Source organism: Triticum dicoccoides, chromosome 1A, assembly GCF_002162155.2.
Source record: "Triticum dicoccoides isolate Atlit2015 ecotype Zavitan chromosome 1A, WEW_v2.0, whole genome shotgun sequence".
Taxonomy (NCBI): domain Eukaryota; kingdom Viridiplantae; phylum Streptophyta; class Magnoliopsida; order Poales; family Poaceae; genus Triticum; species Triticum dicoccoides.
In genome coordinates, this window is record NC_041380.1 from 104,970,078 (window position 1) to 104,985,085 (window position 15,008).

The 15,008-nt window shown below is 46.7% G+C and overlaps 1 protein-coding gene across 1 annotated transcript; it reads right to left on the reverse strand.

Moving 5' to 3' along the window:
* Nucleotides 1-12,014: 12,014 nt before the first annotated feature.
* On the reverse strand, nucleotides 12,015-14,320 carry LOC119268573 (TPD1 protein homolog 1A-like). Its single transcript, XM_037550261.1, has 4 exons — nucleotides 14,068-14,320; nucleotides 13,610-13,766; nucleotides 13,016-13,123; nucleotides 12,015-12,720 (listed from the first exon to the last, which is right to left on the reverse strand). Exons 2-4 carry the CDS (start codon nucleotides 13,752-13,754, stop codon nucleotides 12,332-12,334), a joined length of 642 nt encoding a protein of 213 aa, XP_037406158.1. The 5' UTR covers nucleotides 13,755-13,766; nucleotides 14,068-14,320; the 3' UTR covers nucleotides 12,015-12,331.
* Nucleotides 14,321-15,008: the final 688 nt, after the last annotated feature.

Here is a 15,008-nt window from a genome sequence, read left to right on the forward strand (position 1 = left end):
GACCAGAATGTCATGATCAGAAGATGATGGTTGGTTAGCTGGACTGGATGGTCTCGCAGTAGAGGGGTTAACTACGATATCATCAGCTGACAGCTCAGGAGGATCCAATTGAGTATTGGCAGCCGGGTCTTTTGGTGCTTCAGTTCGAGGGGGATAAGTTGGCATGGCCGGTTCAGGCACAAGGACTGACGGGTCTTCTGTCGGTTTAGTCACCTTGGCCTTCTTGGACTTGGCTTGGCCACTAAGAAAGATGTTATGAGACAGTCAGTACAAAGATGCAGTTTGAAAGACACGGAGGAAAGATGATTTTTTTCAATACCCAGGGGCAGTCTTGAAGGCCGGAAATTGAGTCTAAGATGAGTCGCCAGAAGAGCAGGACACCTCCTGCAAAGATAAAATAAAGTTAGTAATGCAAGGGAGAAGATCCATTAATGGAAAGTAAAATATGAAGATAAAAGAGACCTCATTCTGGCATTTTGAGGAGTTTGTTGAAGAATGGAAGGCGGTTCATCGTCGTTCCGGGCCTGACGGCGGCTCTCATGTTGCTGCTTTTTCAAAAGAAAATGAGGGTCCAAATAAGCCAAAGGGTGTGAAAACCTTACTTTCCGGGTTACCAGTCGAACTTTCTATCTTGGCAAATGGGCTGAGTCGGAGGAAATAGTTGCCTCTTCTTCTACGGCCTAACTGGCCCCTGTGTCGTCCTGGCAATAGTCAGTGTTAATAAGATTATTAAAAAACTGGCCAAGGGAGTCAAGGGCTACCTCCGACTCAGAATCATCGTCAAGCTTCAACAGGTCCTCAGCAGTGCTCTTTTTCTTTTTGGACCTCCGGGTCATCTTCTTGGTGGCTATGGTGGCAGCTCTGGCCTTCTTGGCAGCTTCATGATCATACTTGGCTTTCCAGAAGTTAGATTTGGCCTGTAAACAAGTAAAACAAGATGGAGGGTCAGGCAAGCATTTAAAACTGCTGAGGAAAATACGAAGAGAAAAAGGTCAGGGGTTTCTTACCTCCGGCGCCGGGTTAAGTTTGCAGAAAGGGTTTAACCCGAATTTGTTGCAGTCTTCATATTTGCCGTTCACCAGAATGGTCGAAATTGAAACAATATCTTCTACAGTTAGTTGAACAGAGTTGTGACGAAGAGAGTCATCTGGGCCTCCACCATATTCATACATCAATTTGGATCGGCGGCTTAGAGGGATGACCCGCCACGAGACCCAACAGCGAGTCAAATCAACTCCGGTTAAGCTGTTCCCCAGTAAGGCGTTAATCCTTTTAATTGATGGAATAAGCTTCGTTCGGCGGCAGTAAGCTTGTCAGGGAGCGCAAACTTGGAATCTAGACGATTCGCGCGATAACCTGGCAGTGGTTTCTCATTGGCTGGTGAAGTGTCTTGACAGTAGAACCAGGTCAGATTCTAGTCTTTGGGATGACTCGGCAAGACTATTAGAGGGAAAAAAGCGCTCTGTCGGCGCTGAATTGAGATGCCTCCAAGTTCCAAGCTAGGGCCATTTGTACACTCATTCTGGCGGTTCAGATAAAAATACTCTTTAAAGAGTTCCACAGTCGGTTCTTCTTGAAGGTACACCTCACAGAGAACTTGGAAATTGCAGATAATGGATATGGAATTGGGCCCGAGATCTTGAGGGTGGAGTTTGAAAAAATGGAGAACATCTCTGAAGAACTTTGAGCCGGGTGGTGAAAAGCCCCGATTCATGTGGTCAGAGAAGACAATAACTTCACCGTATTTTGGGTTAGGTCGTTCCTTGTCCGGGTCAGGTGCACGGTAAGACATAACATTCTTCCCTGGCAAAAAACCTATGGTGAAGAATTCCTTCAGGTTGTCCTCAGTTACTATGGAAGGGACCCAGTTGCAGACGGTCGGTGCTTTTGACGGCATGATGATCAAAAGACGAACTGAAAAGAAAAGTAATGCGCCAGTTCAATTCAATGGTGAAATTAACAATTAAATGATGATGGTGCAAATAGGTAATGGCGGCTTAAGTAAGGGCTAATGTCATATAAGGGAAAAGTAAGATGGCGTCATAAGCCGCCATGACTACAGACATTTGAAGGAAACCAGAAACAGAATTGGCTAAATGTTGAGGCAAACAAGTTTCCTAAATTCTTGATATTATTCTGGATCAAGTGGTCATTCAAAATGGAAAATATTATAGACCTAAAAGTCTGGCACAGATGAGTTTGTGAGCTCTAATGAAGCCTTTTTTACCAGAAGAAGGAATCTACTAGTATCAAGGATGGGCGCAAAACAACTACCGTACGAGTATATGTTTCTTTTTGGATCAAGAAGAAGCTGCAGTGGAAGAACTACAAGGAAACCGTGACGAACTGTGAAGAACATGCAGGAAACTTAGAAACCCTAATGCGGATCTGAGGAGCAGGAAGGTGAAAACTTACAACCACGGATCTTCTACGGAGGTTGCCACCGTTCTCTGGACCGATTCAGGTTGATGCAGCAGCCAAGGTTGACTGAGACGAGGAGCTCTGCAACGGCGGCGGGGCTCGAGCGGCGGTAGGGTTGCGAGAGGAAGAAGACGGAGAGAGAGAAGAATGAGAAAGACTGGGGCGTGCCTATTTATAAGGGGATAAGTGAACAGGCGGGCGCCAAATCAAGGAAGACCCAAATAATGACTATCCAACTAAACGGATGCCTCGATTCTAGGAAGACATTAAAAGATGAAGATCTGTTGAGGATGACGTCATAACAGTCTTTTATGTTTTCAGAAGATGATGTCACGGCGAGTTACAAAATTTTTACAGAGAGAGGAAGATGGATTTCCTCTAAGTATTGAAGATTGACAAAGAACAAAGTTCAAAGTCAACCTAGGGCCTAATGTTGGGAATATAGCTACCAGGTAAGACCCGCCCAAGAGGGGCCGGGTCAGCCCCGATGGTGGGTTACAAAAGAAGCCCAGTAACATTCAAGGCGATAGTTTATTAAGACTTATAGAAGGCCTAAGGCCAGAGGCGGCTTAAGGCCCAATATTGTAAACCGCCGTATGTAAGGAAAGACTTGTAAAGAAAGGCATGTAAAAGAGATCACCAAGCCGGACATGTTTTATGAGCCGTCCGGGACTATGTAGGCTGCCAGGCGTCAACCCGTGTATATAAGGGGACGACCTGGCGGCGGCTTAGGGCAAGAGACAACAATTCGAAGCGAGGACAAGCATATTCGCTCCCTGGTCTTCGAAACCCCAGCAATTCCAAACACAACTAGACGTAGGCTTTTACCTTCATCGTAAGGGGCCGAACTAGTATAAAACTTCTCGTGTCCTTTGTCCCGATTAACCCCTTTAAGCTTCCTAGTTGCGATGGCCCTACGACTAAGTCCTTTTGCTAGGACATCTGTCATGACAATTTCACGACATTTTTGCTCTTGTTTGCATAAATAAGCTTAAACAGCACCCAGGTTTTCAGCCAACATTATAACTAACCATGCCCACAATAACTCTTAAAGATTATATTAACGCATATCAATGACATAATCAGCTAGCGAGCAATAATAAGGTATTCAAACGGCAACACATTGTTAAAACAACCATGATATAATATGACAATAGTGGTATCTCACTAGCCCTTTCTGAGACTGCAAAACATAAATGCAGAGCACCTCCATAGTTCCAGCAGCGACTAAACACTGTAATTCATGGTAGAAAAGATCCAGTCATGATGCACCCAACATTAGCTACACACACTGCATAAGTCATGACAGCAGTGCTCTCAGGTTCTAGCGCTTGTTTTAGAAGGTGATGACACAACATAAAAGTAAATAGATAGTCCCTTCGCAGAGGGAAGCGGTGATTTGCAGAGGTGCCAAAGCTCAAGTTTTTAAAATAGAGGTAAATAATATTTTGAGACATGCACCCTTCTCATTTACTTGAGGACCAACAGTTATCAATATCTTCCATGCTAAGCACGCTAGTGGCGGTTCCCAAGCGGTAAAAGTAAAGGTTTTGACTCCATTGGGAGTTTTTGTTCGATTATTTGTAAGCTTTTTCTGTTTGCAGTTTGGGACTGGTCGTCCCTCGTACCACCCTTTTCTCGTGCGATGGCGAGTGAATAAACACTTGACCTGAGAATAACCCGCTTAGCATGGAAGATACCGACCACCTCCTGTCGTTCCATGAACGATCTAGGCACACAAAAAGGATATATTTTTAGAAGTTTTTAGAGGTGGCGCATGCAAATTTACTTAGGACGGCAGGGTAATACCGCATATAGGTAGGTATGGTGGACTCATCTGGAATAACTTTGGCTTCAAGGTTTTTGATGCACAAGCAGAATTCCCACTTAGTACAGGCGAAGGCTAGCAATTAGATTGAGAAGCGGCCAGCTAGAGAGCAACAACGGTCATGAACATGCATTATGCATAAGTAACATTGGACACTAGCATGAGTAGGATATGAACACCATGAACATAAATATCATAGAGGCTATGTTGGTTTTGATTCAACTATATGCATGAACATGTGCCAAGTCAAGCCACTCGAACATTCAGAGGAGGATACCATATCATCATACTACATCACAATCATTTTAACGCAATATTGATATCCAAGATAAATCATTATCCACTAACAGCTACTTATGCATGGCATGAGAAACTATAATCTCTAATTGTCATTGCAAACATGTTTAATCATAATGGGCTAAATCATGGATACTAGGTTAAACATATTTACACAAACAGAACAAGTCGAGTTCATACCCATTTCTCTCTGCCACGGCCAGTTCATTGAATATCATCATTATTGCCTTTCACTTCACGACCGAACGATGTGAAAATAATAATAGTGCAAGAGTGTCGTGGACTAAGCTGGAATCTGCAAAACATTTTATTCAATAGGAGAAGACAAGGTAAAATGGGCTCTTTATTAGATCAACCGTTATTCATATGAGAGCCACTCAACATTTTCATCGTGGTCTTCTCCTCGGTAAGACTTGAATAAAAAGAAAAGAAATTCAGAGAAACACACTAAAATGTTTTTGGAGTTTTTGGTTTTCTTGAACAAGCAATTAAAAGGGAAAAGCAAAAACGAGAAAAACTATGTACACGGGAAAGCTCCCAACAAGCAAAAGAAGAACAAGGAAATCTTTTTGGGTTTTCTTTTTAGTACTACAACTAAGCATGCATAGAAAATAAACTAACTACAACTAATTTTTGTTTTTTTCTAAAGTTTTTCAAACACACAAGAAGAAAGCAAGAAAAATAAATCTAAACATGGATGATACAATGAAGAAGTGTGAACACCGACAGATTAAATAAGTGAACGTGAATGTAATGTCGGTGGAAAACACGTACTTCCCCAAGCTTAGGCTTTTGACCTAGCTTGGTAATCAATCAGAAGCCTGGAGCCTCACGGAGACAAGTAGACCGACTCCTGCCTGCATCTACTACTATTACTCCACCCATCAACTGCTATCTAGCATGCATCTAGGGTATTAAGTATAAAACAGAGTAACGCCTTAAGTAAGATAACATGATGTCGACAAAGTAAACCCAATCAATATGAATAAATCCCTGTCGTTTTACACTTAATGGCAACAATATAAATACATGTCTTGTCCCCTACCTTGTCACTGGGATATAGCACCGCAAGATCGAACCCATTACAAAGCACCTCTCCCACTGAAGATAAATCAATCTAGTTGGCCAAACCAAATGGACAGATCGAAAACAAATGCAAAGCTATAACAATCATGCATAATAAAGTTCAAAAAAGACTCAATTCATATTCATGAATAATCTGATCATAAAACCACAATTCATCAGAGCCCAACAAACACACCGCAAAAGAAGATGACATCGTATAGAACTCCAAGAACATCGTGGAACATTGTATTGAAGATCAAAGAGAGAGAGAGAGAGAGAGAGAAGAGGCCATCTACTTACTAGCCATGGACCCGTATGCCTGTGGTGAACTACTCAGGCATCATCGGTAGGGTAGCAAGGATGATTTATAAGCCCTCCGTGTTTGATTCCCCCTATGACAGAGTATCGAAAAAGGCCTCTAGATGGGATCACGGAAGAACAGAAGCTTTCGGCGACGGAAAAAGTGTTTCGGGTGTCTCTCTAGTATATTGGAAATATTTTGGAATTTATAGAGGCAAAATTAGGTCAAGAGGCGCCACGAGAGTCCCACAAGCTCAAGGGGCGCGCCCTATGAGCATGTCGCTCCCTCTTGACTCTTCTGGTCTTCTCCCGAACCTTCGTGGGTCCCTTCTGGTCCAGAAAAATCACCGTAAAATTTCATTGTGTTTGGACTCCATTTGATATTGATTTTCTGAAAGCCAAAAACAAGCAAAAACAGCAACTGGCACTGGGCACTAGGTTAATAGGTTAGTCCCAAAAATGATATAAAATAGCATATAAATCCATATAAAATATTCAGGATTGATACTATAATAGCATGGAACAATAAAAAAACTATAGATACCTTGGAGACATATCATTGTTCAAGAGCACAATGATAACATTCTTGAGGGCAAGGATTCCATCAATGTTGCACTAAAGACCCCAAGTACTGGGGGCAACAAGAGAAAACAAAGTCACTTTTGCACAATTATTAGATAAATTGCAAAATAAGAGTGAACGGAAAAGTGCTTATCAGCCAAGTAATTCAAAAGCATCAAGATCACCCCCTAGGTGCAAATCTGAGGATCGGTTTTGGCAAAGTGATAATTTTAATACAAGATATTCATATCCTTATGATGGGCTGCCAATGTCGTGAATACCCCCCTATGCTCATGTAAATCAATATCCATCATGGGGCAAGTATGATACAAGGAAACACTCTCCATCTTATTCTAGACCATATCACCAACATTATGCACCTTCAAGAACATAAACATGTGATGAACAATCACATGTCGAAGACCGGTTCAATCATAAGAAATAGGTCCAAAGCTCAAGGAATAATAGAGAGGTGGTCAAGCAAGTTTACCATGTTATAAGAGATGGCCATAAGAGTGCTACTTCAGATTTGATGTCAAATGAAAAAGAGCCAATTAAAGTGTTGGCGTTGGCTACTAAAGCCAATGAAAAAAGTCAATCAAGTGCCAAATCTGAAGATAAGAAGTTTGGAGTGTGATGTGTACATTTTGCATCATATTTTTCTACTGTTATTTTTATCGTTTTGAAGTTCTATTCCACTTTTTGATGCAATTCTAATGCCTTTCTCTCTTAAATTGCAAGTCACATCACAAGAGGGAGATTGTCGGTAGCTAGAATTCTAGACCTGAAAAGAGTTACAGTGGAGATAGCTATCCTTTGGAGGTCCAAATGACCTGAAAAGTTAGAGATTTATTTTGGAATATAAACAAATACTAGAGGAGAAATATACCAGAGAGGACCTAGCATGGGCCCACAAGCTTAGGTGGCTCCCCCCTGAGGCGTGCCATGTGAGCTTGTGGGGCCCATAGAAGGCCTCTGAAGCCCATATCCTAATATATGAAGCAATTTTTCCTAGAAAAAAAATCATAAGAAGACTTTTAAGATGAAGCATCGCCGTCTCGAGGTGGAACCTAGGTAGGAGAACTTTTGCTCTCTGACGGAATCCAGAGCGATTTCCTGAGGATACTTCCTTCTGGGAGGGAAAAATCGAAGCCATCGTCATCACCAACGCTCCTCTCATCGTGGGAGGACTCATCTCCATCAACATCTTCACCAACACCATCTCACCTCCAGACCCTAGTTCATCTCTTGTATCCAATATTTGTCTCAAACCTCAGGTTGGCACCTGTGGATTGTTAGTTGTTGATTACATCCCATAGTTCATGCTAGTTGGTTTACTTGGTGGAAGATTATATGTTTAGATTGTTAATCATATATTTATCTCTTGTGATCATAAACATGAATATGATTTGTTAGTAGTTCCGTTTGTCCTTGGGAACATGGGAGAAGTCTTCTTATAAGTAATCATGTGAAGTTGGTTTTCGTTTAATGTTTGAATGATGTGTTATGTTGTTCTTCCTCTAGTGGTGTCGTGTGAACGTCAACTACATGACACATTACCATGTTTGGTCCTAGGGGAAGGCATTATGAGATTACTTAGTAGATGATGGGTTGCTGGAGTGACAGAAGCCTGAAACCCAGTTTATGAGCTATTCCGTAAGGGGATGATTTGGATCCATATTTTCATGCTATGGTTAAATTTATCTTAATTCTTCTCTTGTAGTTGTGGATGCTTGCAAGTGGAGGTAATCATAAGTAGGTTGTTTATTCAAGTAAGAACATGACCTCAGCACCGGTCCACCCACATAAGGCATATCCAAGGCGAACCCGCAAACCTCCCGCATCCGTCCAAACTATGATGTCCGGACCGAGGAAGCCATCCAATGTGGGCGTGTATCGGTCCGAGGGGCGGTCCGGACACGATTTCTCCTACAAATTGGAGACAAAGTGATGGAGATTTGTGGGAGTCCGGACACCCAAAATGTAGGACTCCGACACCCCCGGCCCACCCATTCCCCCTCCCGGTGCCATTTCCTTCCACTCTGCCCCTTCTCCCCTTGCTTTGCATCCACACCCTCCACCTCCGCGTCGATGTTGTACGTCTTTGGCCTCCACAAAGGCATTGCCGAATGTCCGCAACCAACACCGACACGCCCGCTCACCGTTAGGACGAAGCTTTCCACTCTAGAGCCGTCTGTACCCAGGTACACTCCGCCCCCGTCGACGACCTCCATGGCGGACAGCACGCCCCGCAGGTGTTCTCTCAAATGCCATTGAGCTTATTTTCAAATGCTATGTCATTTTTAGGGTACGAAGGATGGTCAACTACTCAACCATGGAGGATGAGTTGTTGTGCGATGTGTGGTTGGCCGTATCTACAATTTCGTACGAAGGAGCAGAGGCCAGCCCTTCTGGGTGCAAGTGCATGAAAAGTTTCACGCGTGAAAGCACATTGCGCCCTACGACATGTACATCATTCAACCACGGAATATGAGGTCATTGTCGTATCACCGGCTAGCGTTGGATGGCGTCCTCCCGCATCCGTGTCCGCGGACTGGCCTCCCCTATCCGCGGACGGATGCAGGACGAAATTTGCGGGTTGCCGTTGGAGATGCCCTAACAAGTTATCAAAGAAGTGCACATGAGTCAATGAATCATGATGAAGTTAATAGATAAAATGTACATGTGTCCTCGAGAACGCTTTAATCACTATAAGAAGTACTTCCAGCTTATCCTTTGTAATAAAAATGATTGAGGCATCTTGCTGCATCTTGTTACTTTTGTTACTTGTCACTTGTTACGAGTTATCTTGATATCAAACTATGTGTCACAACTACTTTATAACACTTGCATAGAATACCTTGCTGAAAACCGCTTATCGATTCCTTCTACTCCTCGTTGGGTTTGACACTCTTACTTATCAAAAGAACTAAGATTGATCCCTAGACTTGTGGGTCATAAGAGTGCACAAGCTAAAACAAGAATTGCCATTGCTTGAAACAAAATCATAGCCAGGGCGCCCACTCAGCTTATTGTATTGGCAAAAAAAGAAATTGCAAAAGCTAAGTGCACAAGAACTTGAAAAGAGAAACATGGCATGGGTTCCCAAAGGAGTTACTCTAAGCAAGAATAATCCGCAAGCTTCCAATTGGAAAAAGGGTTGCAAAGGTGAAGAAGGAAAAGAGTGAAAACTATGAACAACCAAGCCGAAAGTTTGCATCCACACATCAAAATCTATTGTTCACACGTTATCCATATTCTTCAACTATGGCATTAATGCATATGCCATGGAATTCATCATTAGGTTCACACATTATCCATATTCTTCAACTATGGCATTAATGCATATGCCATGGAATTCATCATTGGGTATGACTGATACCCTCCATGGGCTTATTTTGATCCATGAATGCAATATAATTTCTTATCGTGAAAGGGTATTACCAAATCATCATGTGTTCGATTAACTACACTTTTCTTGCTAATATATATGCCCGATACAAAATTATCGCCCTAAGAGTAAAGATGGACGATATGTACTTATCACCCTAAGAATAAAAATGACCAGTGGAGTGTTGACATCGCCCTTAGAAGAAGCTCCGTCCAAGTTATTTTTTTGCACACAAGGTTTGCCCAAAAACAGGGGGCATCTTCCTTTTTTTGTTTGGACAAATAAATTTTTATTATCATAACTTACAAAAAATCACTATAGCTAAATGATGCTACTTGAAATAATGCTGTGGTGTAAATACTCCTTATTATTACAATCTAGTATTAAAATGGGTCGGCCCAATTTGCTGAATGAAACATTTTTTGAACAACATGTGGATCCCGAGGGATTTGGACATTTCATTCATAAAGTAATGATACAACACTAAGCACAAAAGGACCCAAAGAAAGTAGGAATTACAAGCAAGTCCCTAGACTTTTGCAAAAAGGACCCCAGCTGTGAACAAAACACGTGATTGAGTCCGTCGCCTCCACACCGGATTCTCCTGGCCATCGCCGAGGATGATGCCCATGTTGCCAGTGAAACATGAGCCCGGTCAGTATTGGACCATTGGACCGGCTCCATATCCCTCAGTAGAAGAGAGGGGCCAGCAGGACCAAGTCCGGGCCGGAGTGGGCCGGTCCATTCCCATCCTGATGAACTACTGAATGATCTTGTGATCTTCATGTGTATGATGGACGTGCATCGATTTACGTGGATTTGAGGGTTTCGATATGAAAAGTGCGACTGTCGGAAAAGACTTTCGAGGGGTCGTTTGATGATGTCTGTGGTCGTGCCTGGGCGGATCCGCAAAGTCGTGCCCGGGCGAATCCGCAAACATTTAGTGTCTGTGTGTGGGAGAGGGGTTATTTTACCAAGCCCAACTATAGGTGCTCTTAGGACAACTCCAATGCGGGGACGCATTTCCTTCGCTCGCGTCTATTTTTGTCAGCGTGGACATAAGCTATGGCCCAGTGCAGCGACACATTTCACGTTTCTGCCGGTTTCGTGTCCGCGTGAACCCAATTCGAGCCCAAATCTAGGCCGAGTTTGTGTCCCCATGGACAGGCGACATATGCGCCGTGCGTCCCCTCGATGTCTGCCTCGGGCACACGTGACAGCCACCCAATGACTAGCTCCGGGTCCTTTTAAATGCCACACGTGCAGGGCAGACATCGAGCTCGTCTTTCTCCTCCTTGGGGAAAGAGTATCTGGTGATACGAGAGGCTAGGTGCTCCCATGATACGAGATGACACCAGCCATTGGATCTGAAATCCAAAGGTTGAAGGATAGGCTACTGAAACTTTTCATAAAAGACCTCTAGAAATCTGATATTCAGGCACAAGTCTAGAAGCTCATCCTATGGCCCTTGAATTTCAGATCCAGCGACCCGCGCCGTCTTCTATCATGGGAGCACCGTAACCTTCGGTATCACCCGCAGACCGCCATCGCCCATGTCGCAGACCGCCCGCTTTGCTGTTTTGCCACTGCACGGAACCGATCGCTGCGGCTGGGACCAAAGGCAGCAACCCATTCACGAATCACGATCGAGGAGGTGTTCGAGCCCCCCTGCGACGACGGTGGGTGCATCTACAGTAGCCCCACGTCATCGGTTACTGGGAGGAGAGCCCAAGGAATCCCACATCCAGCTACGGAGCCTTGCGCATCCCGAGAGAAAAGGACATCACAGTCCAATTAATGTACCCGTCACAGAGCTGTCAAAGCCCCATCGAATCACACATTGCATGTCACGCACAGAGACCCATGCACAAAGGAGGCGAGAGAGGTTTTGCCCAGAAAACACGACTCGCACGGTCACGCGGCTGTCATTCGCGTAGCCAGCTAGGGCTAGCGCATTTACAGGCTACGCTTGCTACAGTAGGCTACACACGAGCCACACGGCGTAGCCAGCTGCACTAGGCTACACACGAGCCACACGGCGCAGCAGCAATTACGCCCTTGTGCCTAGGCAAGAAGGCAGTCCATCCCGCATGAGAAAGAACACTTGCACACAGGGCCGGGAAAACTCACCCAAAAGGAGAAAGTAGACAATGCACACGAAAAGGACTTGTCGCATTTACTTGACTTGCCAAAAACACGGTAGAATTTTCCCCATCCTTGCCCAAAAAGACAGCTCCGGACACGTCGAGGTGTCACGGTTGGTCTTTTTCGCGTACCAAAATTTGCCTAGCAGCTAGGGAAGAGAAAAGCCAGCCAGTTACTTACACCTATACCGATCGCCGTATTGCCCTACCACTGTCTAGCTAGGACGAGTACGTAATAACATATCTGAGTTTATACGTATTTAGGCTACGCACGCACGTACGTGCTACCTCTAGCGCCGTACGGTGTGTAGAGGGTAGGTAGTGCTAGGGGGAGGTGGCCGCGGCCGGGTCGACGCAGGTGGCGACGGCGACGGAGAGCTGGTAGGGGAACGAGTTGGAGTACTCGAACGAGATGGTCTCGCCGGCGAGGAGTGGCTGGCCGTCGTTGAGGAGGCAGTCGTCGCGCGCGAGCCGCCGGAACTTGCGCGGGTCCACCAGGCTGACGGAGCTGAACCAGCCGCACCGCACATGGATGCCAGCGATCGCGCAGTCGCCGTCGCCGCCTGAGCACCGGTTCATCACGTCCACCGTGTACGCCGGCACCCCGCTCGGCAGCGTCGTCCCCCGGCCCTGGTAGATGGCGATGTCCTCCTTGCCGGCGCAACCCTCGTCCACGCGGTGCGGCCGGACTGCGCCGAGGTCCACGTCCGTGCCTGCAAAAAGGAGATGGCCCCACATGTCATTCACTGCGCAGGCAGGGCTAGGACAGAATGGAATGTGAGAGATTTCAAAACAAGATGGAATCAATGGCCAACTGGCATCAACCCAAAGGGCCCGTATCCGAGGACAAAGCAAAAGAAGGGCGCTGGGCCCACGCGACAGGCTCAAAGTACCCCCACGCCTGCGCGGGCAGAAGCAGAACCAGGGTCCACGAGTGCAGACACTGGTCGGGGCGAGAAGGCTGGCCAAAGCATCATTGACCGGATGATCGGAGGGTGCATTAACTACCTGCCGGGCGGAGGACCTTGCGGGGAAGGACGGCGCGATATGGCGGGCGCGGAGGAGCCGCCGAGGAGCCGGGGGTAGGGGCGGGAGCGGCGGGCGTCGGCGAGAATCCTGCAGCAACAGACGGAGCCAGGAAAAATCGTTAGCTCAGGATTCGAGTGCAAACAATAGGCAAGAGTAGGACTGCGCGTGTGCTACAGTACATAGATGGACATGGACAGACAGGATGGACCCGGTCATGAACTTGGAAAGTAAAGCCACCCGAAGTAGAACGACGATCTTCTTTCCAACAAACAAAATTTCCAGATTAATCAAGTCCCGGGATCTTAACAAACACCTGAACCACACGGAGCGCAGGAACACTTCGTTGCGATTTATCAGAAAATCAATCCTTGTAAAAGTAGTACAATGGCACCGCAATAAGTGCCAGTTGGGGAGGAATTTAGCCGAACGCGTACGAGGGTTCAAATCGTAACGCGAGTCCGTGTGATTTGTGAATGGAAAAAACGAAACGTCCAGACGAGTAGTACTGCAACATGGAAGCCTGTGGCAAAACAGAAAAAAGGAGAGGGAGTGTTGAGAGACAAGGTTATCGACCTGCGTCGACGGAGGCGGGCGCGAGGGAGACGGAGTCGACGGACGCGGACGCGAGGGAGACGGAACAGAGCGCGGCGAGCAGTACGACGGCCCATGCTGCGGTCGCACGAGCCGCCGGCGTAGCGGACGAAGAGGACGCCCTCATCCCGCTGAGACCCTGGGATAAGACGAACACCAGAGGAAAACATGGAGATCAACGACAATACAGATCTAACAAGTCGACATAATAAATAGCAGCAGCGATGGAGGAGGCAGCAAAGCAGCAGGTAGCAGCGTCGGCACGGTCGGGCCTCGCTCGCCGCCATCGGCTCGCCCCTGCGGGAGCTCCAATCGCCGCGCGCCTCGGCGGAGAACGCTGCGGCGGGACACGCGCGTGCACGCCTAGGGGTTCACGCGCCACGCCACCAAATGGGCCGGGAGCGGGAGGCAAGGAAGGAGGAAGGCGCTCGCGTGCGTACCTGGAGACGGGCTCGACGACGGTGCGGCTGTCGCCGGCGAGGACTGCGCGCGGCGGCTGCTTCGCGGGGTGGCGTGGCCGGCGGGTACGTCCGTGCGGGAGAGTAGTAGTATCTGGTAGGGGCTGGGCTGCCTCCGAGGCGAAATAAATCTCTCTCGCACGTGTGGGGCAAGCGGACGAGGAAGGGAATGTGGGTGATGCGGCGGTGGAATTGATAGAGACCCCTGTAGCGTGCGCGCCGCCAACAAGGGAAGGAGGGAAGGGGCTGGGTTTGGTTTGGGTTTGGGCGCGGTGGTGGGGTGGGGAGGGAGAGGGAGGGGAGGCCCAGGCCAGGGGACCAAACGAAAGCGATCCGGTCTGGCTCGCTTCTGGCAAGGCAAAAGTGTGTCATGCCGGGGGAAAAAAGCTCTGGGCGTTTTTGGCGACTTTGCTGGCTGCGAGAGAGCTTTCTTTCTCTGCTGCTCCTTTTGATCTGTTGCTCCCTTCCGGTGGATCGACGCCCAGCTGCTCTCTTTTGCTGTTCCCTTCCGTTGCTTCGACTCCAGTTTCATTTTGAAATCGTTTGGACTGGACGACGGATGGTGGAAGGGGGTTCGTGAATTCAGTAGAGCGGGAATGTTGCTTTTTCATGAATACGCAAGATTCATTTCATTAACAGGTAGCGAGTGAAACAACTACGAGCGGCAAGTCACAAAACTACCTAGTTTTTCTCGCAAAAACAAAACTACGTAGTTTAGCCTTTTCTTTTTCGCTTTGTGCGTTTTTAAGTTGTGATATTGGGCCGCACCGGTCAGGATATTTTTTTTGAGCATCAGTACAGACACAAGCGCTCATATACACGCGCATACACTCACCCCTATGAACGCACACACGCACACCCTACCTCTATGAGCACCTCCGAAAGACTGAGCCGGCATATCATCTTGAGATTTACGAAGTCAC

Excerpts from the sequence above, each read along its gene's own strand:
- LOC119268573 (XM_037550261.1), bottom strand. The coding sequence starts at position 13,754 with ATGAGGGCGTCCTCTTCGTCCGCTACGCCGGCGGCTCGTGCGACCGCA. Across the intron at positions 13,124-13,609 it reads GCCCGCCTCCGTCGACGCAG|GATTCTCGCCGACGCCCGCC; the intron begins GTCGATAACCTT and ends CTGTTGCTGCAG. Across the intron at positions 12,721-13,015 it reads CAAGGTCCTCCGCCCGGCAG|GCACGGACGTGGACCTCGGC; the intron begins GTAGTTAATGCA and ends TCCTTTTTGCAG.